Source organism: Hermetia illucens, chromosome 2, assembly GCF_905115235.1.
Source record: "Hermetia illucens chromosome 2, iHerIll2.2.curated.20191125, whole genome shotgun sequence".
Taxonomy (NCBI): domain Eukaryota; kingdom Metazoa; phylum Arthropoda; class Insecta; order Diptera; family Stratiomyidae; genus Hermetia; species Hermetia illucens.
The window spans coordinates 143,282,402-143,309,863 of NC_051850.1; the positions used below are offsets into that span (position 1 = coordinate 143,282,402).

Consider the following 27,462-nt stretch of genomic DNA (forward strand, 5'->3'; position numbering starts at 1 on the left):
AGGGGCGAAATACATGCTAACTGGCGAGATCATAGCCTTGTACAGTAAGAACTTTGACCCTATGGTGGGACGTTTTGAGTTAAACAGTTTCTGAAAACTGATCCCTCCACTATGAAATCAAATAAATCACTTTTACCTTACAGACGGCGAAAATCTTCTCCTTCCTGATAGTTACACATCTACCTTCATCTTCTTAAACTTTACCAAAATCTTCTAGTGGACCATCGAATTACTCATTGATAAGCACTATGATAAGAACAATACTATTCGTGACTTCCAGTTCGTCGATCAAACAAGCCATTCGGTTGAATATGTCCTCTTAATTGTAAAAAACCGGTATCTTCATCGAATTTACTACAAAATACTTACAATAGTCGGACTCATTGACATAAGGAAGGTTTCCTGCCCCATGCGGAAATACCGGACTTCGCCAGAAATTGATTAACATGCAAAGCTTCAACCGTCATCTCTGCAAGTTAATCCTTAGCTTTTTATATGGTAGCCATTTACCCCTTGGTGGTGTATAGCGCGTCAACAGCGCACCTACGCGTCATCGATTGCGGTTAACTGAAATGCGCTTCAGCTTCCTCAGAACATCCCGAGATGTCTGCAGTCCTCCTTTACTGTTCCCCGCCAAACGCTGTTGGGGCGACGCCCTCAACCGATCTTGGAAGAGTGGGTTGGAGTTGTCATCCCTCCTTAACGTGTGCCCATCCATTGCCACTTCCACCTTCCGATCACATCATGTTCTAGTGCCATTCCTGTGCGCCGACCAAGTTGTTTGTTCGAAATAATATAAAACCAACGAACTCTTGGAGTTCTCGCGTGACAGTGGTTCTCTGATGATTAATTTAGCAGGTAATTAAGTACCATCTCCAAAAGCCACGACTTTAATTTTCTATTTTTCATCCACTAGAGCTTTGTGTATTAGTGACATCGGTTGTCACGTAGCAGCATTACCTTCGTTGCAAATTCCATCTCTCTACTGGCATGGACAGTTTCGTCACAAGATCCGTTGCAAAAATTTGATTATTTTTGGTCTAGCATTCTTCTGCTGTATGTAGTTTCATATTTCAGATTAATTGAACTACTCCCTTCACACTCCTTCTGCAACCGTTCAACATACATTCCTTTGGGCTAACGCTCCTGCTCCTCCGGCTTAGAGACCTTTCAAGCTAGAAAATTCCTTTCAACAACTGAAGAAGGAGGTTGGTAGTTCAAGGAATCGCTTACCATTTGGAGGAGGTGCGCTTGTGTCTGTTTTCTGCAGATTTTCTCTTACTCTCCATGCCCACCTGTAATACGAAATTCTATCCAGGAGCTCCTGCAGTTCCACCAGCCCGTTTTTCACCACTTTGCTGAACGCTTCGCAACAGCCGCGCATTTCATAATAATCCTTTCCTCTTCAGCTTTCGCCGGAGTGGTGGACAGCGCTCCCACTTGGCTTATAATCGAAATCATCTGATCAGTTTCAGCAGTTTAGCACGCATAGTACTGGCTAGGTTGCATGACTTCGTGAGTCTTCTTCTCTGTTTGCGCATCCCGATATCTCGTCGGACATTTCAGGATTTGTTGCATCCTTCGCTGGGCGCTAGAGCGAGTGACGCATTTTCGTGCTATGCAATCAATTCGGCCAATTGCAATCTAATACGGAAATCCCTGGCGAAGAATTCTTGCCTATCCCACAGCTATTATCGGTAGTTATTTAGCAGAAAGGAGGCTCTGGTCTAACACCGATGGCGGACCCTAAGAGTACGTTGTCTCCGTGTTGAGCTCACTGCTGTAGAACATTTGTCCATGATATGCTTAATTTTCCCCTGCCGGAGGAAACCACAGTGGTGGATTACGCCGACGAGATGGCGAGTGATACACAGGTGAAACAATCAGTGCTGTTAACGGTTGGCTAGAAAGTCCTGCTCTGACACTTTAAGAGGAAAAAGGAAGCGGTCTTCTTCACCAAGCGCCTTAAAAGAAATTATGCCGGCATTCAAATTTGAAGACATGTTAGCATTAAGTTATCAGATTCTTTTCTGATGATAGTAGTCCAGCTCATAATTAACAGAGAAAAGAGTAACTATCCAAACTACAATTTTTTTTTCGAAAGCTACTTTCGTGCTTAAGAAAGGTCTCTCCCGAAATATATATATATACGTCGATACAAAAAGATGTAGTTTGGGTAAAATTACTCCTTCGTCTATTAGTCATATAATCGCTTCGAAGCGACTATCAAATACTTGGTAGTGGTAGATAGATGGAAAGCTCAGATATAAGCAAAATATGCAGTATGCTTGCGACAAAGCACTCACTGCAAATATGGGCCTAGCAAGGATGACACCGAACGCAGAACTGCCACCGTATACCTCTAGGCCGCTTGTAGCCAGACTGGTGAGCTCGATCTTGCTCTAGGCAGCCCCAGTTTGGGGAAAGGCCTTGCCGACTTCGATTAACGCTAATAAACTAAATGCACCCTACAGAAGGAATGTTTGCCTTCAGGACTGTCTCAGATGATGTAACGTTTGTCATCTCGACAATGATCCCAATTGACATCTTGGCAGATAAGATGGCGAACATAAGCAATGTGAAGCTTGCCTCTTCCTTGTCGAAGACGAAGATCCTCGAAAGGGAGAGATCTGTAAATAGATGTCAAGAGCATCGGCAACGCTCAGAAACGCTCAAGGAGTGATTGGAGAGACGTGATAGTGAGATCAATTACAATCCTATCCAGGTTCTCAGGAGGGACGGGAAATATTGCCAGTACCTGCACAGGTTTAAACTGGGCACCTCACCTGATTCTCCCCACTGTGATGGAGTCCCAGAAGATCCAGAGCATGTATTCTTCAATTGTCCAATATTTGTGGAAGAAATTTGGTTTTATATAGGACAAAAAAAATGTTTAAAATTGCTAATTCAATAGTTAACTTTCAAAGTCATCTCCACTTCTAGACACCCGTTTTATTCATTCAACTTCTTCTCCTCTTTCCAATTCCAGAAAAGACGTTCGTCTACCAATTCAATTGCAACGAGCCATGGCTGCAGAAGCCGAAGCAGCCCGTGAAGCCAGGGCCAAGGTCATTGCTGCTGAAGGTGAACAAAAGGCGTCACGAGCTCTCCGAGAGGCATCAGAAGTTATTGGCGACTCACCGGCTGCTCTGCAACTGCGTTACCTACAGGTAAGTCACAAGTGTGCTCTAGGGATTAGTGAAACTCCTTTTTCATTTGTTCTATTCATGCATTTTCACTGATGTTTTTCACTGTTTCCTCCCCCTGTAGACTCTGAATACAATATCAGCTGAAAAGAACTCAACGATTGTATTCCCGTTGCCGATCGACCTTATAACTTATTTTATAAAAAGTACCGAAACAAAGTAAGAGCAGTTCAATCTTTTTGCTCGTTTGATAGATGTATTTTCATTTGAAGGGAATAAACTGAAGGAAATCATTGGTTTCAGTAGTTTTCTTAACGCAAACATTTTTCAGCCGAAATTACAATTAAATTTTCTACAAATTTAAGCAACTTTTCAAAGAAGAAAACCAAATTTTTTGCAATTGCCAACTTAAATGAGAAATTTATTATTGTTATTACCTTTATAAAAATCTAGTGGGATTTCAACTTAGATACCTGTTTACTACCCTTATTTTGAATATAGTTGTATGATGTTGAAATGTGAATGTATTTTGAATTTTATAGCACTTTATATTGTTGTAAGAAGTCAGAACTTTTATTCTTGATGTTGTGTCAGTGATGTTAGTGGATATGTAAAAGTTTAGGGGACGTAGGGAATAGTTCTTTGAAAAGAAGCACCAAAAATATTGCAATGTATTTCTTTTAAGCTGAATTCAGATGATGAAATTCGAAAATAAACTGTCCAATTAAAATATGGATGAAAATCACTTTCACAAATATAGCAGCATCAACCCCAAGGATATTTTTCGTAAATCCATATTCAAAGTATTATTGAGTTAATAATTGCAATTGCACTAACCTCAAATGCTCCCCGTCAAAAGTAATAACTATCTGCACTATAGTAAGTAGGCAAAGTTGCCTGTTCCTATGGTGCACCGCTTTGCTGCCTTAATTTTCCAAGCCCGTGGTGGTGTTGAATCTGTCGGCTTCGAATCTTAGAACCATCCCTTACTCCACAATCTGAGGTTTACTTAGTATCCATTGCCTGGTTCTAGCTAGTGCCAAAATGTGCACCTTCAGCTTCAGCAGTGTGTATTATGAAGGTGCCTAGTCTGAGGGCATAGTCCCTTATTGGGTATAACTCGTCAGTTCCCTTGTCCGGATTCGTCATAGTAGAACCATCTACTTTCATTTAGCACAGGTTGTAAGCGTGCACTATCTGGAGGCAGCTGCTGACAAGCAGTGCTAGTAGATTCCGCTCCTCATCACAGCGAGACGTAGAATGCGGCTCACGATCAGCAGCAAAGCGCGTCGACCCCTTCGTTCCCCTCTATTTTCTTTTTTCGGGAGAAGCGACAGTAACGAACCGCCAAGTCTATTCAATTTGTCCTTACGGTCATTCACTAGAATATTGGGTAACACCGCTGATTGCAAAGCTTTAATAGTGGCTTGACTCAAAATCAAAATAGCTATATTTTGGTTAGGAGCCGGATAACACCCAGTTCTAGGTTTAGTTTCCAATTTAACTTCACATCGAAGATCACTTGAAGATGCCTTGGCTACATCAACATCAAATCAATTTTAGAGTGATTTATGCCAACTCGACACCCAGGAGAACATGGCGTCACTTTTCCTGGTTCGAAACATTCCTGACGCTACTATGTTGTCGGCATAAGTTGCCACCCTAATCCCACCCTGTCGAATTTTTTTTGGATTTCCTTAATGACTATCAACTGGATTCCCGGATAGCTCAGTGGTTAGAGCACTAGGCTGTCATACGGAAGGTCGCGGTTCAAATCTCACTGGTGGCAGTGGAATTTGCATAGTGATTTGACGTCGGATACTAGTCGACTCAGCTGTGAATGAGTACCTGAGTCAAATCAGGGTAATAATCTCGGGCGAGCGCAATGCTGACCACATTGCCTCCTAGTGTACCGTTACGGTCTTGAATGAAGTGCTCTAACACACTTCAAGGCCCTGATCCAATATGGATTGTTGCGCCAACGATTATTATTATTATAACTGGATTCCCGAAAGATTCCAGCGCCCTGAAGCGTCTCTTTGCTTACACTCCTGGTTAAGTAGAGTCTCTGATTGGATTATTCTGTTTCTTAGAATAGATACTGTCTTCGAATTCAACACGATAATTTTTATTTTTGACACTTCCTCCTTCTTCTTCAGCTTTTTTCCCGTTCAGGGGCGGTCCCGGCTCGCCTTGCTCAGTATTTTATTTGTTTTAGAATAGATACCATCCTATATGTAAAACATCCACCATCTCAATGCCTAGTATATAGTTATCTTGGTGATCGGAAAGAAACGACTTTCATAATCGTTGTCTAGTAAAAACTCCTAGTTACGCCTGCTTCTCTTCAGCAAGAAAACTGCTATCCGTACGCGTCTCCAAGTATGTGGTACTTACCCGAATGTAAAACAATTCTGGTATATCTTTACCAGCCACGGAATAACCCTACCTATTTATTTAGTACCCAATTGATTCGTTCCTTCGAAAGAACCGATTTCTTCCGACGATCAGGACTCCAAAACCCTCAAGCAGGATTCTAGGACGCAGTCATCCCGACTTCTGGGGAAATGTACCTGACGTAGTAACCTCGGCTGAAGATTCCACCCACCGGTTGTTCGCAAAGCCTTTCATGTTAATATCTCCTCCAATCCAGGGCTCCTATATTAAATCGAAGTTGATGTGTTAACTCCTGAGGAAAACTAGCAAGCGTCACCGATTAGTCTGCACTATTTTGTTCTGTTTCATTTTCTCCAGTATTTCGTTATCAGTGTTAACCACATCTAGTTTTTTTCTCGGTTTAAAATATCGGAGTACTTCGACTCTCTTCAAAAATCCCAGACAAACTCAATTTCGTAGATTACAATACGGTAGCCATGGACGAACTGAGAAGAGTCTCCATATCGTTCCGCATTTCCGACTACAGGTTCCATCCAATCGCAGCCCGTAGGGGATGGCTGGCTTTAACAAAAATATGCCACTAAGTAGCTATTGTGTGGTGTGCTTCTTAATGAGGTTGCTCGGTTTCCGTAACTACACACCTTACTTCTTTGGTTGGTGAGGTTTTGTCACACCTAGTTCTAGGGACTGTACCTTCTATTTACTTTGCATATGGGTTTTATGGGCAGTCCCCGATGTCGGCAGATTCAGTATAAACATACTAAAGCTAGTACTCGCTGCAGACACCTTCTCGATAGTACTTTCTGGGCTGGAAACTGAGTATCCTGCACATCATTGCCAGTGAACGACAATCTATAGAGCTGATTTTAATTTGTTATGATAATCATCGAAACTCCCTTCCCCTTATCAAAGGATTCTTTTCATTGTCATTATGAAGTCTCAGGCTCTCACTATTTCCCGACACAATTTTGAAGTCACTGAAAACAAGACCAACTGCGCTCAAATAAAAAGGCAAAACCTGAACTAAAAATTAATTTCTTGTGCTTGAAAATTGAACCTAAGTCCATGTAACTGTTGAAAATTAATTATCCACGATAGTAGATGAATGTTGACCGTACAGGTCTACCGGAGAATAGGTAGAACTCAATTGAAATATCTCATTGGTACGCTTTTCATGCTCTATGCTAATCAGGATCGAAAATATGAGCCGATTTCTTGGAGAGTTCAGTCCCTCCTGGATAACTACGACGAAATTCGTGTGTCGGGTGAAATAGAAATTTGCGCTAAGCTTCGTCCATAGACGAGAAAAGTCGATAGTTATTACTTATCCGAAGAAACTTAAGATTTTCAAATACAACAAAAAAATTTGAGGACCTATCAAATTCAGAGCCGGAAGATGCGCACCTAATGAAGGGCGAAAGATCTTCCATCCTTCGTGATATATTCACTTTCATCGGAAATACCCACCTTGTCTGTGGAGACATTGGAGCACAGCCTTTTTGAGGCCTCCACCCGACATTGCTGATTCCCCTTCCCCGATCGTTCGTCTATTAAAATTGCCCTCTAACAACTCACAACCAAAGTAAAACTCCTACTAAACGTTAATTTGAGTCATGTTGCTCACACATATTGAGCGTAATTTCCCAAGCCGTACACGTAAGAAAGATTGCCATTACCCGATTTCATTTACTGAACAAAACTTTGAAAATTGTGGATTGGAAGCAAATTTTATAAAAATTGATTTACAAAAAATTACCAATCGTATGGCCAATCCTCCCGCTACGTCTGAAGCATTCCACCCACGCCGTGGGCCATGATGTCTATGATAAAATGGCACTTGGCAATATTCAGCGGTACTGAGGCCTATCTATTTCTTCCAAGAAGTAACTCGTTTTAATTGAGAAATATTTGCTTATTGGCGAATGATTTGATATTATGTACCAGGCAGCGTTTTCTGGCAACCCATAATATTCTGTATTCCACCGTCATAATAGAGTATTCGGCCGTTAACTCGTTTCCTATGTCGTGCTTGCAATTATACATAAAGAAGGAATTACCTGGAACCTCTGCCCTTGACGAATCCGTCAGTCACTTCTTTGATTTTTTTTTGTTTTCTATCGCCCTCAATATTCAGGCCAATTTTAGCGAGTAACTTCTCAACTGTGTCCGGATAGCTGAGTGGTTAGAGCACAAGGCTATCGTACGGAAGGTCGCGGTTCAAATCTCATTGATAGTGGGATTTGTATCGTGATTTGACGTCGGATACCAGTCGACTCAGCTGTGAATGAGTACCTGAGTCAAATCAGGGTAATAATCTCGGGCAAGCGCAATGCTGACCACATTAGCTCCTACAATATACTGTAGTGTACCGTTTCGGTCTTGAATGAAGTGCTCTAACACACTTCAAGGCCCTGTTCAATATGGATTGTTGCGCCATTATTATTATTAATTTCTCAGCTGTGTATGCATTTCAGATGTGATCATAGTATGTTACGTAGGGCGACAGGACAAACTACACTAAGCTAGATTTAGGATTTTAGACGTTCGTTACAATGAACGCTGGTTGTGGAACTCCGCTTTATCCAAATTGCATTGATGCATAACGAAATTTCATAGTACAGTTCACCGTTAGCAGATATCATTGATCTGGCATCGGGTCGGTTCTGTTCCAGAACCCTGATACGTTTGCAAGCCATCGGTGTAGCCACGCATTCTTTTGGTTTATCACAGTGTTCTTTTCGTTTAAGGATAACTTCATATCTTCTTACAATCAGATGATTGGCAATCCGCGAAAAGGAAGGCATCATCAAAGCTCATCGATTCTTTTCCCATAGACATATGCCAATTCGTTTTGGAGCCACTCTTATTGCTGGGCCCTGGATAGATACATCGATGTAGAACTGCGTCGGATGTAATGCCCATAACTGCCATAAAACCCAGACATACAATTTGTAGTGTTAGTTTCAAAGAAGTTTCATAATAGAAGTTACTCCCAGATGTTTGACCTCTTCGGAGAATTTATAGTTTATTCAACTTATCTTTGGCTGACAGAGGCTACTCAGTTTTGGTTTCTGTGCATAATACCATCCTGATTTTGTTTGGATTTGCCGAAAACCCGCGCTTGCGATACCAGCTGTCAATCGAATTAATAGCCCAACTATGCACCTTTCCGAGGTCCCGACCCATAACTAGCACAGCTATATCATCCGCATACGCTATACCGTGTATTAGTAGATTCTACCAGTGCCAATAGCACACCTCCTCTCTATTGTCTACCGTGCCTAACATAGAATGTTTTTCCATCTTATTGGATTTAAGGCATTTCTGACATCAAGCGTTACGAGGAGTATCATCCTTCGTCCTCGGCGACCGTGTGCCTCGGCTCCATAAACGGCATCCACGACTTGCATGATAGCATTCACTGTGGATATCTTTGCTCTAAAAGTTAACTCCCGTGAGTCTCCATCTTCATCGAATCTATTTGTGATGAGCTTTTCAAGCCTTTCCTCAGCGGTGTCAAGCATGCAAAGCGGGCAGTGTCCAGACGGCAGCTCAAGGTCAACAACGATTCCGCAGAGCACCGATTTTTCGGACTACCATCTTCTAACTCAATGCCCATGAGTTCCCATTCACCCTTCCAGCAGCGAGCTTCGCTTCTAATTATTACAATGCGGAGCCTGCGTTGGGCTCTGTACTCTGTCATTTTGGTATATGCCTCCTCCCGGTTGTCAAACGTTATGTCAAGCGACAGAGTTTATGACGCTCTTTCCGGAACACTGCGATTTCTGCCGTCCACAAATAAGTGAAAGGCTTGTCACGCTTCGATTCCCTTCTGAGTATGGAAGCTCTGCGGGCCGTCGTCGTCAGGTTCATATCCGATTTTACGAGAGTGTCAACTGGGGCACCATTTCATCCAGCAGCGCCTTCCCGCGCGGCCCCACCTGCTCCAATTACCTCGACAAATCTCCCCATGTTCACCTTCTCAACGTTCCACCCGTGCAGGGTATGTATCGATCGCCGCTTGATCGTCTTGAAGAACTCGCCACCCATCCACCAACGATACCGGCGATTCCGACGCGGAGGTGAACTCCAAAAAGCTTGCCTCGCAGTCTAGGAACGTTGAAGTGGATACAGTATTTAAAACTAACGATCCTGTTCTCGCCACTATTTCAAAAATTCGTTTTCCTACAATTAGAGTTACCCTCGACCAGGATGCTCCGCCCTCCCCTCCTTGCCCAAGATAGCGTCCTCCTGAGCATCCTCCTACACTGGAAAACGTTACTCCTAAACACCGAATCCAGGCAAAACTGACCGCTCGGCCTTGGATAAGAACCCCAAGATGGGTGCCATCCCGAAGCCAGATGGGGGCAGTATATGACGTGCGGGGATACCATGAAGTTGGAGTCCTTGTTCCGGTACTCTTAATTGATGAGCATTTGATCAGCTTTGATCTCCACAGCGAACTGCGGTAGTAACTCATGAGCGGTTGCGCTACGGTGCATATTGATCTGTAGGATACGGGTCATGTTAACCACTTCCTAGCTCTCTCCATTTCTGCTCTGAAGATTGGACATAGCCCCAAGCCCGCAGTGTGCGTACTACTCTCAACAGACTCTCCACAACCTCTAGATAGAATGCAACTCTCCTTTTCGTTACAAGCATTTGGTTTATGGCATGCCTAATCACATCTGCAGAGTGTTACCTTCCTATCAGGTCTCTGGCAGGCTGCAGACGTGTATCATAATCTAAAACATCCACCACAGCGAGTTTTTGGCTTCGGGAGTTCGCGAGAGGTGACACCAATCCTTGCATTGGTACCTCCAGACATTCGCGCTTGATGGCTTCTACTGCTTTCAGAGAAGAGAGTTGAGGAAGCATCTGATGAGTTGCCTCTGTCCTGGACGAAACCGCAAGTCAAATACAACATTGCAACTTAGGTGCTTAACCAAGAATGGAGATTCCGTGTACCACAACTCTGGACGTCTGTTGCTTTCCAATTGTTCCGGTCCGTCATCAAGTGGATAGAGGAATCCCTCGAATTTGAAACAAAAGTCTCTCCTGTTTTGTTTTTTCTCTGACGCAGTCAAGATCTCGGATTTCCAGACAGCCAATGTATTCTAGGCTAGAAACCAAAGCTTTTTCTCCCAGTAGCCCATTAACCGCTTTACGAAACTTACCTTTATTAGGGCTCAATTCAACGGAGACTCGTCCACCCTTCATTTTCCGAATGGAAGACATCTCTGCTTCGCTATCTTTGGGCTAGATCCAATAACGGGAGGACCTTTACTGAGGACTTCCGCAAAAGTCTTGCCTTCGGTCCGCTTAATTAGCAGATCTGGCGGTCTAGTTCCTTTTCTTTGGGTGATCCACCCTTCGAGTCCGCTTTGGTTTTAGGCAAAGGGTTTTTTGATGACGCGGTATGTTGTTCCCTGTTATCCCGCCTTCTTCTTTTGAGGTCTGCAGAGTATTTGAGTGAGGTCTCTTTCACATGCCCCATCCTCCTTTCGTTTTTTCCCCAGTTCACTCTGTAACTGACTACCTGCGATCCGTTTCACGTTTGTGGTACTTTTAGCGGGGAGTGCGGTCACTTCTACTCTCCGTGCTTCTTCTGGTGCGCTCCACGGAGTCTCCTCCGGCTCCATCAGCCCGTTTTTCATGCCCTTGATAAAGTTCTTCTGTAGGAACGTTGCAGGTTGCATGCACTTCACATTTGCCGCGCATTTGTCCATTGACATTTTTACTATCGTATTGTGTACAAAGTAATGGGTCACAATAGTCATGAATGAGTGTACCCTCGGGGTCAAAGCCCTTACTCCAGTTCCCCGAGGCTTGATCTATGCTTAGCTGATCGTGGAGGTCCCGGGCCGATCAGCGCTCAATCGAGGCGACGCGGGCTACTGGTATCTGTTGTGTATGTGCATTACTACCCAACCAAGATCTCGAAAGGGCTGTCTACTGATGCACATGATACCTACCATTTTAGCTGAGCTCCCCCGATTTGTATCGGTCACTGGAAGTTCACTCTTCAACAACTCACAAGTACTAACTAGGGCGCAGGTATAATGCCAGCAAGGGAACCGGAACTACTTGCTCGGGCACCCTCGGGACGCCACTCTACGTATCGTAAGTGGTCCTTAACAGGTCGCTGAAGACCGCTGAGGGTGTACGATCCTTGATCAGTGGTTATGGTCGTAAGAATGTTCCAAACTCAATTGATGTTAACAGTTGTTAGAGGTCAATAAATTTTAGGTCTAGTTAATACTTTTGACAAATTAGATAGTGTCGTGATTTTGTGATTTTTAGAAGTAATCCTCCCGTTAATACCTGCTTTTTCTTTTGTGTCCATTTTCGACCGGCTTATCTGTTATTGCAGTTGCCGATTAACTGGTCAGCTTAAGTATTATTATGGTCAACCTTCAAAGTTTGACATAATAATGCTTTAACATTTCAAAAATTCTAGTATTTTCTTTGGTGCATTTATAAATTTCATCAGAGTGTTATATAAATCCGAAAATTTTTTCACATCAGTCATAGATTTTTCCTATTACGCATTGACTCTATAATAACATAAACACAGCTCATAGTTCAAATATTTGATTTGCTGATTTGGGCCTGATTATATTTTCCTTTATTATGATGCAAGATTCCATTTAAAAGCGGTTCCAGAAGCCTGTAGATTTCCAAATGCATTAGCCCACCATGCATGTTTTCTTTTTAATCTTGCCCCCACAAGCACTCTGGGAATACGTACTAATCCCGGAGTAAGCCCCCGTTTAATTGAATTCTTATCAGTTTGGATCCGACTTAAAAGAAATCCCTGCAAATCTTGAAAATGCTACTTGTAATTTTGATTCAAAGCTATGAATTGCATATACGGAATTGATAAAATCATGTATTTATTAAAAATTCCAGACTCAAGCAAAGTTTTGTGAATGATAAGAAATTATGGAAATTTTTTGCTTATCCATTAAGTAAACGTTTTTCACGTGAGATTAAAAAAATCATTTGATAATACCAAAAAGCAATTGTCTTTTCCTCATCACAACAAGCCAATAATCTTTAAAAATGTGAATAAATTTAATTATTTTGAAAGAAATTGTGTATGTATTTGTTTCAAATACTTGGCGACGGAATCACCTTCGAAACAGGTACTGTTAGAACAAACTTTTCAAACAACAATTTGGAGCCTAAAATGCTAAAATTAAAATGAAACAAAATATGAGATCTTTACTATATAGAGTAAGTATCTAAAAATATCTATTAATCTCAATCATAATTTTTATAAAAGAATTTGGATATACACTAAAATTATAAAAATTATTTAGTGATAATTCAATCATCAAAATAATTTACCATCTCATTAGCTCTATAAAATCGCATTTAAAACCAAACAATTCCATTAAGGAAACTTTCATTCTAGATTCTAAAAGTTACTCTATAAATTGAATTTAATATTAGTCTACATAAATGTGCTATCATATCTAGACGAACTTAATTGTGGCTATAACGTTTATGATACTTTCGCTCACGAGATATAAAGATAATTAGATGATTTGAATAAAGTGAAATAATAATTGTGGAAAGCATCAAACACAGGGAACAGTTGAAATCTGAATGAAAAGTAAATCAAGGACATAATGGAATTTTGTTATGCACAGATAATGTTGCACGGCCTTGCAAGATGACCAAACCAAACGAAAAGATATGCAAATAGATTCTCAAATGTCTAACAGTCAACATTGCAATTAGGTTATAAGTTTCAAAAAGAAATTTTTGATTAAATAAATTCGTAATAAGGTTGTACATGTCATGCATTTTATTTATGTTCGACTCTTCTTGCTCAACCTTCGTCTCGTTCAGAAGCAGGGTCGGTTCGTATTGATCGGTTGCGCATTTTGCTCGCTCCAAACGTCATCCAGAGTATCAAGTCACGTTTGTTTCGGCTGGCATTTTGGTCCTTTCCGATTGCCTACGATGTTCAAACCAATTTTGGCAAGTGAGTTTTCCTCAGCTAAATTAAATGTCCATACTCAAATTTTTCCATTATCGGTGCAACCCCATATCGATCCCGGATGTCCTAATTGTGCTTGCGTCTCTTATAGTCGGCCAACACTCAAAACAAATAAGTCGGGAAACCGGAAGCTTGAGGCTTCGGGTATAAAAGGTTTTGTGTTTCCCTATGTGAGGAGCATAACGTAGTCCTCCATTGGCTTATAGCATATAGATATTTAAATCGCTCAGTTCTGGGCAGGTTACTACCATTGCCAGAACTCAGCGATTTAAATATCTGGAGGGGCAGATTACTGCCATTGAAAGAACTGAGCGATTTAAATATCTCGAGTCAATGCTACCAGCCAATGGAGAACTGCGTAATGAAATGTTTCAAGCATTAACGCCTAAAATTTACTGCAATGTCGTCCGTCTGTAGCTCTCTATAATTTGAGTGTTGGCCGATTATAAAGGACAATGAACGGCGTCTTGCGGTAATGGGGACGAAAATGTTGCATTGCACTGGTGGCGTGACACGTTTTGATCACGTCTGAAATGAGAATATCCGCGATCGATATGGGTTTGCACCGATCGTGGAAAAACTGCAAGAGAGGAGTTTTCGATGGTGTGGTCACGTAATTCACGCTAACGAGAATTCAACAGCCAGTATTGGTCAAAACATCGAAGTCAATGGTAAGCAACCAAAAAGCCGGCCAAAACAATGGTCGCATGATACACTTGATGGGGATTTGAAGGTCTCGCGATTACATCCTGATCAGACATTTGATAAAATCAAATGACGAAACCCATCACGACGAGCCGACCCCGCTTGTGAACTGAAGGCTGAAGAAAAAGAAGAAGATATGAGGAGCGATGAGCCTGACAGTTCCGTGTCACATAGTTAAAAATTCTATTGGCATCTATTTTTTAGAAAGCCCTGTATTGAAATAGTCAACCTCATACGCTTCACACTCTGAGTTTAATATTATTAGCAAATGCCAACAATTTAACCAACATCAACTATAAATAACAAGTCGGGAAACCGGGAGCTAGCCGCTTCAGGTATGAAAGGTTTTATGTATTTCTTTTATAAAGAGATTTGGGTATGCATTTGTCCCATTAGCATGTAGCGCGTAAAATATGCATATATTATGTGAAAATACCCACTTTCAAGTGATATTGACATTCATAGTCTTGAATTTGCAGAGGAGCGCAGATTTGACCTAGTATAAGTTTGTTAGTAATAGTGCGATTTTCACCAAATTTGGCAGGATCATGATCTATACTGTTGCCTACATTGCTGCAAAATTTTGTGATTCTAAGGTGAACTTAAGGGGGATTTTCTTGTCAATTATTATATTTGAACAGGTATCGATATGGAGGGTATTTCGGAGCCTAGGCACTATATAGTGGCAGCCCTCTGATTTTTTCCAGATTTTTCGGTTGAGTAGTTCCTGAGAATGGGTTCGTTAAAAAAATGACCACTTTCAACCCCCCGTACTCCCCACCTTTTCAGCAAAAGTCAAAACTAATACCGGCTTCAAAAAGTACTAACCGAGACCTTTAATTTGATACCCCACATGACTATATTTGATGAAAAAAAAATTTACACCCTCCTTTCGCATGTCTGGGGACCCCCCCTTAAATTCGTCGTAAGAGGATGTAACTCACTATATGCGTGAGCGTTCACAGTTCCCACCTTTGTACCAAATTTGGTGTCAATCGCTATAACCGTCTCCGAGAAAAATGCGTGTGGCGGACAGACAGACAGACAGACAGTAAACCGATTTTAATAAGGTTTTGTTTTACAAACAAAACCTTAAAAAGGGCTAGGGAGAATTAGATTCTTCTTGAATGGAATTTTAATATTTCACTGGAATTTCAATTATTCTCGTTAATTATGACGTCAGCATCTTATTTGTATGGCTTAGGATGCTATTAATTAGCACGAAATTGATAAGTTTGAATTGCTATAACTTTCCCAATAATAGCTGGATTTTCATGGCATGTGTATGCACGAGGCTGTCCTCTATGTCGGTGCAGAATTTAGTACACTTAGGAATAACTTAAGGGGAGTTTTTTAGTCAGTTTCTAAAAGTTGATAATATACTATTAGTAAATTTATTTGAGCAGATACCGGAATGGGACATCTCTCGAAGATTAGATTTCGTATAAGTGTTTTACACAAAATCTTAAAAAGTAATGCAGACAAGTAGATTCTTCATAAATGCGGCTTTAATATTTCACCCGAATGTCAATTATTCCGGGTAATTATGACGTCAGCATCTGATTTGCATGGCTTTGGAAGCGGTAAATTCGCGCGAAATTGCTAAGTTTGAACTGCTATAACTTTGGCGTTAATTGCCAGATTTCTACGAAATTTTGCACGTATATACGAAATATTGTCCTCTATGCTGGTACAAAATTCGGAAGTCCTAGGATGAATTTAAGGGTTTTTTTTTAGTAAATTTCTGAAGAGTAGTAATATACTATTAGTAAGTTTATTTGAGCAGATATCGAAAATGGGACATATTTTGAGGCCTAGATTTCATCTAGGCGCACCACCCTGATTTTTTTTCGGATTTTTAGGTTGGGTAGTTTCCGAAAATGAGTCCTGTCTCACTTCAAGTGCGTACATTTTGACTCCTTACTCACGCACTTTGCAATTTATGCCAAAACTAATGTCAGTTTCGGAAAGTACAAATCGAGACCTTTCATTTGATACCCTACGCAACTATATCCGGTGAAAAAAATTTTTGAATCCCCCCTTTGCATGTATGGGGAGCCCTCCTTTAAACTCCACCTAAATTTAAGCCACTCGCTGTATACGTGGGATTTCATAGTTCCCATCTGTCCACCAAATTTCGTTCGGATCGGTTTAGCCGTTTTGGAGAAAAATGCGTGTGACAGACAGACAGACAGATAGACAGACAGGCAGACATTGAATCGATTTTAATAAGGTTTTGTTTTACACAAAACCTTAAAAAGGGCCACAGGGCGAATGACACTTCGGTACATTTTAGATTTGTGACCTTCGTATGCAGTGAACATTGGCTGATAGCATTGATCGGAATTTTAGAATCGCTCATAATTGGGCATGCCACTCCCACTGATAGTGATCGTGCTTGTTTCACTGGGATCAGTCAAAAAAATTCTGTTGTATTCAGATTCATTCTGAGACCATATTACATGAGGCGATCATTCTATACTAGAACAAGTTACTCAAGATCAGCTTTGCTATGAGACGCCAGAAAAACATCATCTGTATAGAACAGTGTATAAGACGCTGAACGTTGGATGTCCCGTGTGGCTGAATCCATAACAGGAGCAAAGGGGATGGCGAGGGATGATAAACACAGAGACAAGAATCAGCGTGGACACACCCATCACCCTTCGAACGTAACTCTTCGGATCACGACAGAACAATTTAACTCAGCGTCACGTAATTTAGATCAAATTATAAGCAACGTGACTCCTTACCTTGATCAGGTATCAAGTCTAGACGCTGAATCAGCACAATAAGTATTTGAAAGAACTTGGGCAACTAACTCAACCCCCCAGTCTATTATAACCAGTAGTACAGTTTGTTTTTAATTAGCATTAAACAAGTTGAGTTCTAAAAAGTACTTCAAGTGATAACATCATCTTTTCAATTGTTGAGTAACCTCTATTTTTAAGGTTTTATGTAAAACAAAACCTGATTAGAATCTTTTTTTTTATTTTTGAATAAAACTATTAAAAGGAAAATTTTCCAGTTTAACTATAGAATTTTTTTTTAAAGGTAGCAAACACGTGTTTCGGACACAACATGTGCCCTTCTTCAGTGCTGTTTTTGTAATCGCAAATGAAAGACACATGTTGTGTCCGAAATACGTGTTTGCTTCCTTTAAAAAAAAAATAAAATTATGTAGTTAAACTGGAAGCTTTTCCTTGTAATAGTTTTATTTAAAAATAAAAAAAGTGTAAAAAAAGGATAGTAAACGAAGGAACTATTTTTATAAAACTGATTAGAATCGATCGATGTGTGGCACGGCAGGATTCGCAGCATTCGAAATTTGTTTCGAATGTTGCGAATATGGACAAATAGATGGCGCGTAACTCTCCACTTGTTTTAGAACTCGCCACGGGAGTGGAGGATTAGCGTGAGAAAGTGCCGTTAGTTGGGACAGGGAAAGACCGCATGGAAATAAGCCGGTCTCTTCTGTCTCAACCACCAAGGAAGTTAGACGTGAGCAACGTCAACAACGGCCGGTAGTCACATGGAGAAGCACATGTGTAATTAAACACAAAAGTCACATGGAGAAGCATATGTGTTATCAAACACTAAAGTGGTGACCCTGAGAACACACACGAAAAGGGCGAGAGACGCCGCCGTTGCCGCAAGCGCCGCCGCCCCCACGCTCGCCGTCTCCAGCACGGCCAGCACCGCCAGCGCCGCCGCCACAGCCGTTGCCACCACCACCGTAGAAGCCGCCGCTACAGCCCCGACGCCATAACCGCAGCCCCACACGTCAACAACAACAGCAAGTGTAGCACCTACCACGGCCAAATTTACTGCCGCACACCATCAGTCTCCTCCTCTATTCGAACTAACCTTTGGGGAATTAGTGAAATTTCATTACTTTTAATATTGTTTTTGTAACTTTAATTGTAAGGACCATTGCAACATCCAAAACAACGAAAAGTACCTATGGTGCTGAGTTTGTCGAATAATATTGCTCCAAGTTTTATTTCAACTGTGCAATGAACTATCGAAAAAGTTAATTAGAGAACTACTTAGAATTTTGAAAAAAAAATAGTAAGTTAGTTAGTTAGTTTAATAATAATATTAAATTAAACATTCATATTATATTCAATTTTAAAAAAAAATTAATTAAAGTAATAACCGCTGTAAAAGACGGCGTCAAGGTATTTATCATCATCGCGGGTTCTCCATTCTCTTGGCGAGGTCCTTCTTAATTTCGGTCTGTGCTTGAGAGCGTCCGCTTCGGGGTGTTATTGTCTTCTTTGTTCGTGCGGTCATTTGTGGGTGCGGCCTGCCGTGTCGGTTAGACCAAATTCACCGCGTTTTCATTACAAACTCACCGCGTTTTCATTGCAAACTCCTACTCTTTGTTACTCAAGATGTCGTTCGACAACAAAGATGCGGCAGGCCCATCGGACCCGCAAGTAACCGCCCTCGCCGTACGCGTTCCTCCGTTTTGGCGTCGGAACCCGAAGCTGTGGTTTGGAAGCGCAGTTCCACCGGTGTTCTCCGTGGCGGAGTAAGCCTTGATTTGTCGAGAAAAATAATTGAAGTTAAAAAATTGATTTTGACATTTGCATTTGAAGGAAGCAGTTCTAATATTGATGCAATGTTAAAAATAAAAGTGTGTTCTAGTCCGATGCATTTCTGCTTTCTTGTAACATTCTCGCAGAACATCAGTATTCGAAAGGGCGTTCATTAATTGCCGCGTAAAGTGAATTTTTACTGAAAGAGAGCTCTAGGAATTTGAAAGGACATTTCTACTCATTGAAATTAAAATAGATTATGGTTCACTTCGGTGGCAGCATTTTGACTCCGAAAGCAGTTGCTAGCCAATATCTAGAAGAAAATTATAATCACCCGTACCAAGACTAAAATAGCACTCCACCTAGAGTTTCGTTTAGGTTCCCCATTTCTTCCATGAAGAAAGACGGAATCTGTCTGTTTGTCTGTCTGGCACACCCGATTTATTCGGAAACGGCTGGACCGATTGTCACGAAAATTGGTGAGAGCGCGTGGTCTTATGTTCCCTTTACATACAGCAAGTAGCGCCATTTTGTGTTAATTTCAAGGTAGGGCTCTTCATACATGGGAATGGAGGGTGCAATTTTTTTTCACAGAATGTAGACATGTGGGGTATCAAAGGGCTCAATTAATACTTTTCGAAAATGGCCCACATTTGATAACGGGTGAAACGTAGGGAAGTAAGGGCTCAAAATATGACCCACAAACTGTGTAACAGGTCTCGTTCTCAGAACCTATCCAACCGAAAAATCTGAAAAAATCGCAGTGGTATTACTAGAAATACAAAATTTGGCATGGGTATACCACAACAAGATGAGTTCATATGAATGGGGTCGCAAACAATTATTTTGTCTTAGCTTTTTAGTCATTTGTACATGAATATCAATTACTCCAAACAGACATGTGTGTATGTAGGTATATAGTATATGCGTACTAATGAAGTTTGCGGGTAGTATCTAATTCAGATAGATATAGTGTACATTAAATCACCCGTATTTAATATATTATACGTACTATAAATGTACACATGTTATGTATGCTTTTGCGCACGAAGTAAATCGAAAATATGGTTACGATCAATTTATATACGTGCACATATATGTACATTATTCGAGAATAGGCAGTTTGTTTATTTAGGGTGAGTATAGTAACTATGCGTGTAATATGTACGTATGACTTGTACTTTGGAAAAATATGAAGGAATATGTTGGTTTGTACGGATAGAAAAATATGCATCGAAGTTTCTTACATAAGATGAACATAAAACCTTTATACTCGAAGCGCGAGCTTCCGGTATTCCGACTTGTTTATTTTTATATTTCAGGTGTCAGCTCGCGTTTTGGTTTATTTCGTTAGGCTTACTCGAATCCTCTTGTTGGTTTAAATATTTTCAGGATCCGGTGCGGGCCCACGCACTGGTGTAGAAACGTGAATTTTGTATGATGACACGTGAATGATCGAAGAGCTCAAAGGATCGGCTTGATATGTCGTTTCTGTTTAGTGCTGATAATGCTGCCCAATTGTCAACAAGGGTGCGCGGATTTCATCGTCATAGGTGCTATCGGTTGTGATTCTCGATTCTAGATAAGAAAATTTTTCAATGGTCTCAAAGTTGTTGTCTCCTATCTTCATTGTTTTCGTTTGACCAGTGCCGTGGCCACGATGTACTTCGTCTTGCCTTCATTAATTTCCAGCCTGAGATCTTACGCCGCCTGCTTGATCTGGACGACGACTGGTAAGTGCAGTTTCCGATTTATAGTACTGTAAATTTATCTAGGATTCAGATGAAGTTGCGTGGGCTGAAGATCCCCTTCGATGGTTTTGAGAGCCGATATTTGTAATATGACGGCCCCAAGCCCGCAGTGAAGTTGGCAGCCCGTTTTCTCGCGAACTTGATCATTGCCTTCAAAGTAGAGCCCATGGCCTTAAAGCGAGCAAGATCGGCGTCATTATTAGAAACTCGGAACTTCTTCCGCAGCGCATGTTTCAGACGAATGTTATTAGGAATTTTCGTTGTGAACCAAGTTGGGTACGAACGTTGGCAAGTAGGGGAAGAATAGACATAACAGAAGAGGAGATCGGACAGGATATTGTAAAAGGTGTTTAGAGCTTGATCAAACGTTGCTTTGCTTAATATATGTACCCAGTTGAAAGACGCTAAAACTAAGTTCAGACCGTCAAAGTTGGTTTTGCCGAAGTTGAACTTAATAGATTTACGCTCGGTTTTCGGGTTTCAACGAGGGAGCTCTGCTCCAAATTCAAGCGCGGGGTGGTGAGCGTTAGTTTTGACATACGGGGATGAGCAAGTAAATAACGAGAGGTGACGCTCGAGGAGGTTGGAGAGGAAGAGATCGAGAGTGCGGCCAAAAAAGCTTTTGGCGGTATTGAAATTCAAGGCAGACCAAATGTTCATAAAGGAAGAAAGTAGAAGTGAAGAATGGGAAAGGTTGTTGGAAGGAATTGGAAGGCTAAGATGATTAGGTCCGTGGAACATGGAGAGGTTAAAATCTCCGCAAAGGAAGAAAAGGAGGGAAGGGAATCTTACAGTAACAGACAAACTCACAAACATGACTTCATATAGGTAAGAAGGGCAAGCACAGGGGACGCATACACAAGATACAATGAACGGGAGGATGTTGGACGGGGAGACACGAAGAGTAACACAGTCGAAAGGAAAGCCAGAGGAGGAGAATACGAGTTCGGTGGGGAGTGTATTTTTTATTGCAATTAGGACCCCACTGCTGGTGGACTTACGAGATACATCCCGGTCCCTGTCACAGCGGAAAATGGAGTACCCTTCGGGGAGCTCGGAGTTTAATATGATATCGTCCAGTCAGGTTTCGGAGATGCAGATGGCATGGTGTTGCTGAACCAGCACGGATAAATTGAAGGCTCCCAGGTTGGTTCTTAAACCCCTAGCATTCGGATAAAACAGACGGTTAGTAAACATGGATCCAGTTTACTTTCTCGGCGAGGCAGGCGGATCGCCCTGAAATATACCGGCAAATTGGGGTGCTTGTTTGGCTCTCTAAATACAACTTCAGGCCAGAAAGAAGGGTTACCGAGAACGTCAACTTCGTGTGGATAAATCGCCTTAAAAGACGTAGTCACCTTGTTGGTGTTGTTGTCCTTTGTCAGTTTGACGCACGATAGAGGGGAAAGTAACGATGTCAAAAAGCGGAGCAGCTATGTTCCGATTCGTGACCTGCTGAGGAGGCTGCGGATATTATCCCGTGGAAGGCGCGATGGAGCGGGACAGGATTGGAGGCTCAGTAGACCGTAACTCGTCGCATAGCGTCCGTTGAAACATCGGTGTAGAGTCAGTTGAAGCAACCCTGATGTAGACATTGAAGATGAAATCAGTTCAGATTGAGAGGCCTGTTGCAGACTCCTGAGAAGATGTTGAGGATACACTGTTAACCACAGTAGGAAGCGCCTTTTCAGAAGCCAAAGTATTAGCTTTCGGACCACCTAGTATCCTTTGCGGTGCAGGGAGGACATTTCTGGCAGGCAAACCAATCCTCATCAGTTGAATTAACCCACTCCCAGCCTGGTCCTACACACTTTTGACCCGTGTGAAGGCGATTTTCGACTGCCGACATTGGGAGTCGTGTGAGAGCTTGCCGAATTATGCAACCTTTATCTGAAGCATAATGAGACCATGCCGTCCAAAGAAAGTATAAATAAAATTGAACCAGACATTTATCGAAGTTTCTATTTCATTTCGTCCTCATTTCCTGGTACACTTCCACCAAGTACCGAGGTCACCTAATATGCACATTTAGTAAGATTAGTAAAAGTCTTTTGGATAATGTTTTGTAATCATTGCCTGATTACGTATATTTCTTGATGTTAGCAATCAAATCGCGGTACACAAGATCATAAACCTGAATACCCCACAAGAAGTCGAAATGGTTGAATGTAGGATGTGGAACTAGTTGGTTATACACGACATTAGGCAATTTACCGGCCAAAATCTGCACATCCTTAACAGAAGCTAACCAATCGTTTGCTGCGTAATACAAATGTACCGGTGCGGTAATCGGGGACAACTTATAATCTGGTGGGCTTGGGCTCTTGTATGCCAATAGATTTTTGACTGCTCCCAAATCGAATTGACGGAAATGCTTGGACATATATTCTTGTGTGGATCAACTGATTGACCGAAGCACCAGCTGGAGTAGTTTGGAGAATCTCCGGAATCATAGTCTGAAATGGGAAGTATGTAACACTATAAATATGATCATGCGACTAATCGAAGTTGGCTTACCGTATTCATGTTCTCATGGCTGAAACCAGCAATCAAAAATAGTATGTTGGAACATATTCCTTGGACGATAGAGCCATCCTTACAGAACACATCTCCTATTAATCCCATTAACTTAGTCGATGGCAAAAATTCAAAAGATCCAATCACGTTAGTGAGAAGAGTTCCCTTTGAAACAAGTGGACCCAAAATTTTCATGAAAGGATTATCCATATTAGACATGAAAGCAACTGGTGCAAGAGCATGCATTGCTTTAATCTTGGCATTGTATTCAGGGCGCAGTGATGTCATCACATAGAACGAGGTGGTTCCTTGGGAATGGCCAACATAATTTAATGCTGACTGGCCGGTGTTTCTCAAAACATAGTCAATCATTGCAGGTAAATCATAGTATCCGATTTCGTGCCAGCTGAAGTCCCAGAAATCCTTCTTCCTTGGATTAAGTTTGACGTGGTCCTTCGAGAAGCTGTTTCCTCTAGCATTTCCTAGCCATACATCATACCCTTCTTCGGCAAGGAGATAAGCAATAGCTTTGCCAGGTCCTTGAGTGGTGTAGTGAAGAGAGCATGAAAGAAGACCGTGTTGCAAGAAAACAACCGGCTTATTCTTGACATCACGGTTGGATTTACCATAAGGAATTCGATGAACTGTCAAAATATAGCCATCTTCAGTCACTACACTGTGAATTTCCAATGGATAGCCGGCTTCCTTTGTTGACTTAACGATTGCCTAGGAATACAAATTTCATATTAAATATTCACTGTGGAAGCAATTTCAAAATTTAGTTTAAATGGGCAAACCATAAACTTCATAAGTAAATAATATCATATAAAGGCGAACTCACAGCTTTGATCCGCTCATCAACAGCCTCCTGCTTGGCCCTCTCTGCTTCCTCATCATAATCCTCGTCGAAAAGGTCATCTATGCTCACATCGTCAAATAGGCCCTTCATATACCTCGCTGGAGTGGAGCTAACCACTAGCTGGAATACAGCAATCAGACAAAGGAGTCGAAACATTTTGGCTTCTCTTTGTTTAGAATTACTCGAACTGGGAATCGAAATCGCATCCTTATATATGCACCCTTATCTCTTCGAAATTACACGGGTACGTAAAAAGTGCAACTCATTTCAATACTTGGCAAAAGTCCACATCTGTTAAAACTGCCTAAGCTCATCGCGATTAGCTAAAATACCCCCAACTGGTAATAAATCTTTGCGAATTTATGCAAAAAAAAATATCTTTTGCATGAATTGCAAAAATAGGTTTCGACGGAAATCTGATGAAGAAAAAATAATGTATTTCGTAAATACACTACACGAATACAGTCTCCGTTCTATTGAAGGTTACCGCGTTCACTTCAAGTAATGATAAGGAAATGGTTGATTCTCGTAGGCCTGACTTTAAGGAACTTAACTTTTTTACTTATTCTTCAAGCATGTAGTCCAGAAGAAGACACTGTCAACATAAATGAAGATTCAACTTCCTCCTTGTTGAGTGTCACGATTATGACCTCTACTTTTCTATCATCTGTTTTCAGTAAAAAAAAATCCGGTTTAAAAGGCATCAAATTGGCCTATCAATGTCCATAGAATGGCTTAATTTCTTCAAGATCAGTGATAATTCCTACACTTATTTAGTTGCGTTGGGCCGAACCTAGTCCGTCTTCCATTTCTACGTACTTTTCTAGTGGTGTTTAGCTAGAAATTTATCCGAAAACTGGGGCGCGATAAGTAGGCAATTGGAATAGCATACAAACTGGTGATAACCAATATGAATTTCTGATAGTGAAACCAAAAAGTCTAATTTCAAGCTTGTTATTCAAAGAATTCAAGTATATGGAGCCATTGTGTGCCGAAACCTGGGTGCCAAGGATGACTATATTCCATGTTGGATATTACGGAATTCATTATATATAAATCTTACATTTGGCACCCTATATGACTTTTGTTTTCTGGAGAAGAGCCACTACACCATATATTATAGTGGCCATCCCATAAACCATGTGCTCGGAGTAGGTTTCTTAGTCAGCCAAAAAATGAAACCTGCTTTTATCGGCTTTGAAAACATAAGCGTATCGATCGAACAACGCCACCTCTCAGCCTTGATGAATATCAGAACATATAGAGGGGCCAATATAGACTAGGATCACGAATAACAATACCACCTAGAATCCCCTCTGACAATCAGGTGAGAGTTAACACTGAACATCCGCAACACAGCCCTCCGCAATACCTATAAGAGGTAAATGGATGCCGCAATAACCGCAGTCAACAGAGTTCTTGGAGATGAAACATCAACAAATGATCACCTGAAGAACGTTATCGTAAATGCGGCCACAAACATACTTGGCCCCAGTCGCAAAAAGAGTCGGAACGGCTGGTTTAACGATGAATGTGAGCTAGCAACGGATCGAAACAATGCTGCATACTGAGTAATGCTGCATTCTTAAAAAACGCGGGCACGCGAGGAGAATTATCACGAACTCCTGCGAGCGGAGAAGCGAATTAACAGATGGAAAAGGGAAGCCTTGGAGAACCAACAGCTCTGTGAACTAGAAAATTACAGGGAGCAACCGCACCAGGCGCGGAAGTTTTACCAACAAGTCAGCAGGATGAAGCCTTACGCACCTCGATGTTCATTCTGCCGACACAAAGAAGGAAATCGGATTTCCGATAGAATGGGCATATTAGAACGATGGGTTGAGTACTTTGATGGATAACTGATCAACGAGAACATCGTAGGTCCCGCCAACTGAAGATGATGGACAAATACTACCACAACCAAGTACAGAAGAAACAGTCCGTGCAATTCATCGGCATAAAAACCATAAGTCGCCAGGAGCCGATGGAATTACAGCCGAATTGGTTCATCTATTGATGCTCAAGGTGTGGGACAGCGAATCAATGCCTGACGATTGGCAAAGAGACATTATCTGTCCATACATAAAAAATGCACCAATTATAGAGGTATCATGTTGCTGAGTACCATCTATAAGATATTCCCCGCTATCTTGCTAGGCCGAATAGCCCCATACGCCCAGAACATCATTGGCCCATACCAAAGAGGCTTCACTCCAGGCAAATCAGCAACAGATCAGAATTTGTCTCTGCGGCAAGCGATGAAAAAACGGCTTGAATATGGACACCAGTTGCACCGTCTATTCATCGACTTTAAAGCCGCCTATGATAGTATAGGCAGTATAAAACTATACACGGCCATGAGAGAATTCGGTGTTCCGACGAAATATATAAAATTGACTAGGCTGACCCTGTCTCAAGACCATTTGACATGAACAACGTTCTACGACAAGGGAATGCCTTATCATGCGCCCTCTTTAACCTGGCCCTCGAGAAATTGATCCGTGATGCTGAGGTAAATGGAAGAGGTACTGGCCAATGCTAACGATATCGACATCATGGGAAGAACCACCCTACAAACTGCCTTCATCCAGATCGAGCAGGTAGTGATTGGCGCGAGATCTTAGGCTGCACATCAACGAAGCCAAGGCAAAGTATATGGTGGCAACGTCAACACTAAAAACCAACCAACAAACAACATCAAACCGCACTGGTCAAACGGGAAGAATAAAAATAGGAGACTACAGCTTTGAGGCCGTTGATAACTTTTCCTATCTAGGGTCGAAAAGCACAACTGAAATCCGCGCACGGTTGTTGGCAGCCAACAGAGCCTATTTCAACTTACAAAAACTGTTCTGGTCGAAACGTCTCACCATAGGGTCAAAGCTCTTAATGTACAGGACAATGATCTTGCCAGTCCTCATGTATTCCTCGGAAACTTGGGTTCTTAGAAAGAAAAATTGCGAACTCTTGGCCGAGTTCGAGAGAAGAATGCTCGGTTATAGTATCTTCTAAGGGTGGTAAGGGGCAGCGTTGCCCTGAAATATATACCGAGGGCATGGAATAAAAAGAATTCTTTCCACCCCAAATCTTTCAACCAATTAACCTAACATCGTTTGTGCTTAAAACAATGGAAAAGGTGTTAGGCAACTATATTAGAACTGACTTTCTGACGTTCCGAAGAATTTTTAACCCCCTACATGAGGATGGACGATTCCGTAGCCAACATAACGGCGAAATATATGAGCGATACTATGAGCGTCAGGCTGTGGATAAAATCCGGCTCAATAGGTTACGGTGGGCGCGTCACCTAATCCGTATGGACGAGGATGATCCAGCCCGGAAAATCTATAAGGGCAACATCTACAGTAGGAAAAGAAGACGAGGCAGGCCCTGCCTGAGATGGAGCGATGGCGTAGTTCAGGACGGCAACCAGCTTTTAGGGATATCGAATTGGTGCACCTCGACGCAAAACCGGGATGTCTAGAATTTCTTATTAAGGCGGACCTAAACCGGATATCGGTTGTTGCGTCGT

The 27,462-nt window shown here is 41.7% G+C and overlaps 2 protein-coding genes across 5 annotated transcripts in view; one reads left to right on the forward strand and one right to left on the reverse strand.

The window, feature by feature from the left end:
• Positions 1–3,888, forward strand: part of LOC119647549 (band 7 protein AGAP004871) — a 266,754-nt gene extending 262,866 nt beyond the window's left edge. For all 4 annotated transcript variants that reach the window (XM_038048540.1, XM_038048541.1, XM_038048542.1 and 1 more), the window contains 2 exons: positions 2,990–3,170; positions 3,271–3,888. In XM_038048540.1, coding sequence (XP_037904468.1) covers positions 2,990–3,170; positions 3,271–3,369 — 280 coding nt within the window. In that variant the 3' untranslated portion in view covers positions 3,370–3,888. The remainder of the gene's footprint in view (positions 1–2,989; positions 3,171–3,270) is intronic.
• LOC119647544 (lipase 3-like) overlaps positions 1–24,095 on the reverse strand; it is a 40,022-nt gene extending 15,927 nt beyond the window's left edge. Inside the window, exon 1 of the mRNA XM_038048535.1 lies at positions 23,913–24,095. Within this exon, the coding sequence (XP_037904463.1) occupies positions 23,913–24,086 (174 nt within the window). The 5' untranslated portion in view covers positions 24,087–24,095. The remainder of the gene's footprint in view (positions 1–23,912) is intronic.
• Between the last annotated feature and the right edge of the window lie 3,367 nt (positions 24,096–27,462).